The sequence below is a fragment of the Lagenorhynchus albirostris genome, chromosome 10, assembly GCF_949774975.1.
Source record: "Lagenorhynchus albirostris chromosome 10, mLagAlb1.1, whole genome shotgun sequence".
NCBI classification, from domain to species: domain Eukaryota; kingdom Metazoa; phylum Chordata; class Mammalia; order Artiodactyla; family Delphinidae; genus Lagenorhynchus; species Lagenorhynchus albirostris.
The window spans coordinates 63,442,509-63,449,461 of NC_083104.1; the positions used below are offsets into that span (position 1 = coordinate 63,442,509).

At 42.3% G+C, this 6,953-nt stretch overlaps 1 protein-coding gene across 1 annotated transcript; it reads left to right on the forward strand.

The window, feature by feature from the left end:
* The first annotated feature begins 4,060 nt into the window (after positions 1-4,060).
* On the forward strand, positions 4,061-5,780 carry LOC132528102 (polypeptide N-acetylgalactosaminyltransferase 1-like). Its single transcript, XM_060164124.1, is given in 2 exon segments — positions 4,061-4,447; positions 4,450-5,780. Coding segments are annotated over 2 exon segments (1,257 nt in total). The 5' UTR covers positions 4,061-4,083; the 3' UTR covers positions 5,343-5,780.
* The last annotated feature ends 1,173 nt before the right edge of the window (positions 5,781-6,953 follow it).

Below are 6,953 nucleotides of genomic sequence, written 5' to 3' on the forward strand. Positions count from 1 at the left end.
GTTTTGAGTTTATTACTTTAATGACATATTTTTTTCTAGTGCTTCAAAATGAATGTGATACAATTGAGATTTTGAAGAAAGTACTCTGAGGTGAGGAAAAAGGACCATCCTGTTTTAAATAAACCAGTAGGCTGTTGCTGTAGTGATAGAAGTGCATCTTCCGTTTGTAAAGTGAATCCCCCAAAATAACCTTAAAGTTTGCAATTTGCTCTGGTTTTAGATGAAGAAAACAAAATTCTCTGGCTCATTCATATCTTAACCAAGTTTCAAACTCAAGATTTGGAATAGGCTCAAGTTTTCCTCTGGTGCTGGATATGTGGGTTGTTTCTTGGACACTTAGCAAGATGTGAAAGGGATGGGAGGTAGCCAACAGTAGGTACTTCTTGCATTGGGCATCTGCCTTAAAAAGGCAGTTGTGTCTACTTTTATAATTTGCTGCTTTGGCCTCAAGTTGTACATGTACATAGCTTTGCAAAGTTGGTTAATAAAATGCCAGTTCAGAGAATTCCAGTGATCCTTACCAAAATGAAATCACAAGAACTCATTTCCAGGGCTTCCCTGGTGGTGCAGTGGTTGAGGGTCCGGGACACAGGTTCGTGCCCCGGTCCGGGAAGATCCCACGTGCCGCGGAGCGGCTGGACCCGTGAGCCATGGCCTGTGAGCCTGTGCGTCCAGAGCCTGTGATCCGCAGCGGGAGAGGTCACAACAGTGAGAGGCCCGCGTACCACAAAAAAAAAAAATTTCCAGAAGTCCAACCTCTTCTCGTGCTGTATAGACAGAAGGACTCTATAGTTGAGAAGTATGAGATGTCTGGTTTCTGGAATTTGGGGGGCTTTACACCCTACAAAAGGGGACAGTTTAAAATAATGTGCTGTAGTAGAAAACCTGAATTTTTAAATGGAAGGCTGGGAATGTAAACCTAATGGTTTATTCTGCTGTAACGTTGCTGGAAACAGGTGGAAAGTGGAATATGGTGGAGATGGTAGTGATGATTTTGGAGGTAGCAATAAATTGGGCTCTAGCAGTGACTCTCAACCCTTGTTGCATACTTGGACTCCAGAGCTGCTAAAAGCTTGTAACGGGTTTCTGTCTGAATCCTTTTTTTTGGCCATACCCCGCGACTTGTGTGATCTTAGTTTCCCAACCAGGGCTTGAACCCAGACCTGCAGTGGAAGTGCAGAGTCCTAACCACTGGACTACCAGGGAATTCCCTGAATTCTTAAGTTGAGGCCCAGGCAACGCAAAAGCTCAGAGATGGTAATACCCAAGCAGGGCTGGGAATCACTTGTTACCGTTTTGCAAGGCTCTTAGTTTTTTAAAGGGGAGGAGCCCCCTGATTGGGCTTTTCAGCCCACTTAATTGTAGATCTCAGTGAGTGAACTCTTCAACTCCCTTTGAGCTCTGTTCATCTAGAGAAAAGTGATGGAAAGGATTTGGAAAGTTCAGTAGTACTTAAGAGTTGTGGGTGTGGGATAGGATTTATTTAAGTCCAAAGGGATAAATGTTGATTTCAAATAGATGTGTGTCAATCTAACACTGTATCTCATTTAAATGGGCATTTAAGGTGTGAGATTAGTTTGGGGAGGAGACCAGGCATACAATCTTGGAAGACTGTCTGTGGCTGCATCCCCTTCTGTTCATGTCATTTAAGTATTTTAAAATTGTGGTTTGGGAAAATAAAGACTTCAACTCTCAGAAGATGAGTTTCTGACATTGTACCTGTGGAGGCAATTTAATATTCCCTATAGACTGAATCCAGAACAGTCTAAGTGCTATAAAAGTAGGTGGCCTGGCTTATTCCCTTGACTGCAGAGCAGGCTGAGACTGGGCAAGAGTGGCTCTGGACCTGGTTTACACCTCCCTCTTTACCACCTCACTAGACAGCTTACAAACGTTCATGGATTTCCTGATGGTAAGTCTGTTGGTGAAGAGTCCTTTCCCTGGTTCCTGACCCTTGAGGTTGCCATTTAGCCCTTTGATTTACCTTTTCCCTTAGTCGAATTTACTGGTCAAAACCTTAGCTGTATCCCATCCTCTCCTTGAGGCATTGTAATAGTTTCAGGAGTCTGATCCCCATTTTGGTTTGAATTATTGTCTTCCAAAGTAACAAGCACAGTCCCCAGCTCAACCAGAAGGAACAATTATGGAATCCTACCGTGGGCAGTATTACCTCCCATGCTCTTTCCAGCTCTTGTAAGCATGGGTTCCACTGTCTCTTTTTTTTTTTTTTTTTTGCTACCTCTTGCCGTTTGCTCCCCTTTAATGTTTCCATAGTAATCATTAATTCAGAGTTCCTTTGATTGTCTTATTTTTCAATAAACACCATTGATCTAGACGTTGTCAAACTGCTCAGTCAGGAGGTGTGGCAGTGAAGATAAAGGCAAGGCCCTTGCCTTGTCTTTGAATCTTGCTTTATCAGTGCAGTTACCTCGTGGTGCAGTTACTGGGCTGATTTGCTCTAAGATGAAGGCATGACAGTCTTCCAGATGATTCTTTCTAATTGCACCCAAATGTGTGCACCCCAGTCCAAGCCCTGCCAGCCTTGCTCTTGGATTCTCTCAGCACTATCCTGACTGAAAAGCCCTGCTTCCCTGAGGGGCTCCCAGGACAAGAATCAAACAAAGCTGGTTGGAGTTACTCTCTGAGGCTTGCCAAGAATAACACAGGGGAGGACTCGCTGATCAATGAGAAAAGGACTCCCAGAGAGCCAGAAAGGGGACTGGGAATGGTAGATGGAACTGATATATGATGATTCCATGATCTCCGTCTTTGCTTCTTTCCCCTTTCCTGGATCGTCACCCTAGTTCAAGCTCTGCAGAATCCCACTAGCAGGTCTTGCTGTCCCCATAGTTTACATTCTGGGAGCAGGAAAAGGGGTGACATTAGACAGCAGATCACAGTTTTTAATAAAATTATAAGTTTTAGCAGTGCAATATGCAAAGATCTGTAAAGAATTTAAGAGGGTTCTGATCTGAGAGATTTCTGAGAACTGTTCAGATATATCTGGGAAGGATGAGTAGTGTTTGTGTCAGGGAGGGCGGGAATGAGCACTGCCAGCAGAAGAAAGTGATGATAGTTCCCTGGTGGTCTAGTGGTTAGGATTCCGGCCTTCCACTGCCGTGGCCTGGTTCAATAACTGGTCAGGGAACTGAGATCCTGCAAGCCATGCAGCATGACTCAAAAAAAAGAAAGGCGCGGCGAACGGCGGCCCGAGAGTAGCGCCCGCGCTGCGGCCCGCGGAACCGCACCGCGACCGCCCGGGCCGGCCCCGAGGAGCGCCCGCCGCCGCCCCGGCCGTCGCGCGCGGATCGAGGAGATGTGGGACATGAGGATTTGGGATATGAATTCATTTGAAAAACCACTTTGGGATTATGAACGTGATTTCTGATGAAACTGGATTGGAATAATTTTCATGATCTTTGTATATTTATATATATATTTTTAATTTTGCATTTGACTTAAAGTGCCATGAGAAAATTTGCATATTGCAAGGTGGTCCTAGCCACCTCCTTGATTTGGGTACTCTTGGATATGTTCCTGCTGCTTTACTTCAGTGAATGCAACAAATGTGATGAAAAAAAAGAGAGAGGACTTCCTGCTGGGGATGTTCTAGAGCCAGTACAAAAGGCTCATGAAGGTCCTGGAGAAATGGGGAAACCAGTCGTCATTCCTAAAGAGGGTCAAGAAAAGATGAAAGAGATGTTTAAAATCAATCAGTTCAATTTAATGCCAAGTGAGACGATTGCACTCAACAGATCTTTACCAGATGTTAGGTTAGAAGGGTGTAAAACAAAGGTGTATGCAGATAATCTTCCTACCACAAGTGTGGTGATTGTTTTCCATAATGAGGCTTGGAGCACACTTCTGCGAACTGTCCATAGTGTCATTAATCGCTCACCAAGACACATGCTAGAAGAAATTGTTCTAATAGATGATGCCAGTGAAAGAGACTTTTTTTTTTTTTTTTTTTTTTTTTTTGCGGTACGCGGGCCTCTCACTGTTGTGGCCTCTCCCGTTGTGGAGCACAGGCTCCGGACGCGCAGACTCAGCAGCCATGGCTCACGGGCCCAGCCGCTCCACGGCATGTGGGATCTTCCCAGACTGGGGCACGAACCCGTGTCCTCTGCATCGGCAGGCGGACTCTCAACCACTGCGCCACCAGGGAAGCCCGAAAGAGACTTTTTGAAAAGACCTCTAGAGAGTTATGTGAAAAAATTAAAAGTACCAGTTCACGTAATTCGAATGGAGCAACGTTCTGGATTGATCAGAGCTAGGTTAAAAGGAGCTGCAGTGTCTAAAGGCCAAGTGATCACCTTTTTAGATGCTCACTGTGAATGTACAGTGGGGTGGCTGGAGCCTCTCTTAGCCAGGATCAAACATGACAGGAAGACAGTGGTCTGTCCTATCACTGATGTGATCAGTGATGATACTTTTGAGTACATGGCAGGACCTATGGTGGATTCAACTGGAAGCTCAACTTTCGCTGGTATCCTGTTCCCCAAAGAGAAATGGACAGAAGGAAAGGTGATCGAACTCTTCCTGTGAGAATACCTACAATGGCAGGAGGCCTTTTTTCAATAGACAGAGATTACTTTCAGGAAATTGGAACATATGATGCTGGGATGGATATTTGGGGAGGAGAAAACCTAGAAATTTCCTTTAGGATTTGGCAGTGTGGAGGAACTTTGGAGATTGTTACTTGCTCACATGTTGGACATGTGTTTCGGAAAGCTACACCCTACACGATTCCAGGAGGCACAGGGCAGATTATCAATAAAAATAACAGACGACTTGCAGAAGGGTGGTTGGATGAATTCAAGAATTTCTTCTATATAATTTCTCAAGGTGTTACAAAGGTAGATTATGGAGATATATCATCAAGACTTGGTCTAAGACACAAACTCCAATGCAGACCTTTCTCTTGGTACCTAGAGAATATTTATCCCGATTCTCAGATTCCACGTCACTATTTCTCTTTGGGAGAGATACGAAATGTGGAAACAAATCAGTGTCTAGATAACATGGCTAGAAAAGAGAATGAAAAAGTTGGAATTTTTAGCTGTCACGGTATGGGAGGTAATCAGGTTTTCTCTTACACTGCCAACAAAGAAATTAGAACAGATGACCTTTGCTTGGATGTCTCCAAACTTAATGGCCCAGTCACAATGCTCACATGCCACCACCTAAAAGGCAACCAACTTTGGGAGTATGATCCGGTGAAACTAACCCTGCAGCATGTGAACAGTAATCAGTGCCTGGAGAAAGCCACAGAAGAGGACAGCCAGGTGCCCATCATTAGAGACTGCAATGGAAGCCGGTCCCAGCAGCAGTGGCTTCTTTGAAATGTAACCCTTCCAGAAATATTCTGAGACCAAATTTACAAAAAAAGAAAAAAATAAGGATTGACTGGGCTACCTCAGCATACATTTCTGCCACATTCTTAAGTAGCAAAAAAGGAAAAGTGCTTTCCTCCTGCAGGATGTAAGGTTTATCAGCCATTAAAACTTAAACTGCTCTCTCTTTCACTAGCTGTGAACCGGCCTTCCTGTCCAAGGACGTGAAACTACATAGTAGCGAGATTGTGCACACTGATGTTTACAAGATTAAGAGTCTTTCATCAAGAATCATTGTAAAGAATATTCAGACTGAAACAATCTACGAACTATGCTTTCCAGAGAGCAGCACCTTTTATGGTTTGCTTGCACATCAGTCATTTCTGCTGAATGTGCTGTTATAATGAAGAGATGTCCAAGATTTTTTTTTCTGATTAGAACTGGTAGCCAGTATATTAAATATTGATATAAAAATAAATGAAAAAGAACCGGAACCAGATTCAGAATCATGAAAACATTTTTACAACAACTTAAAAAACTATATTAAACAGGGTTTAAAGGAAATTAAAACAGAACTATGAGAAGTACAATTTGTTATAGTATAGTATCAAATTTCTATATAGATTTTATACCTCAGTGGGGGAAAATAACTGATTCCAATGACATTTCATTCTGTTTCATCTGTGATAGTCATAGATGCTTTTTTTTTCCTTGGGGTGCTGAAATTGAGCTGAAAAAGTGGCTCCTTGAACGTAGTTTTAATTGCTTTCTACAGTTGTTTTTTAAATTTGGTTTGTGGGCTGTTGGAATTGTAATTTTTAATTGCCTTCAAAAAATGGAGATTTAAAATAATGTCTGGTTTCACTGAACAAGTTTGATATCTCAGTTGCTCTTGGGTCAGCTGGCTTATAGACTTTCTCTCACACACAAATTTCTTATTAGATTTTCAACTTCCTAACTTGATTCAACTGATTATGTTTAATACCCAAGATTCATACTACTGTACTACAGATTGGTTTTCACAGCGATAAATCTTCTGTTCTTTGTTTATGATTCCACTCAATAGACGGCCTGCAGAAGTGAGTTATTATTTGGGTATTTGGAGATGATACGTTTGACGGTTTTTTGGAAAAAACTTTTTTCACTCCATACTCAGATGTGCTTCATTGTCAAGTGCATATTTAGATTAGTTTCTTGAATTGTAATGTTGATCTGCTGCTTTTTTTTTTTAATAAAATTTGACTGAAAATGAAAAAAAAAGAAAAAAAAACAGTGATGGTAACTGTCTGAGAGCAGGTGGTGCTGAAGCAGCAGAAAAGGATGCGTGCTTCCAGATAAAGCCAGAAAGTTGGGAAAAGCTAGATCAAGGAGATCACTTAGGCCACAGTAAGAATTTGAATTTTCATCCTGAAGACTTTTAATAATAGCTCTCATCTATTGAGCACTTACTGTATACCAAGCAGTGTACTAAAAACAAACTGTAAACTCATTTGGTCCTCATTATGGTCCTTTGAGGTAAGTCTTTTTTTCTTTTAATTATTTATTTTTACTTTGGCTGCATTGGGTCTTCGTTGCTGCACACAGGCTTTCTCTAGTTGCAGTGAGCGGGGGCTACTTTTC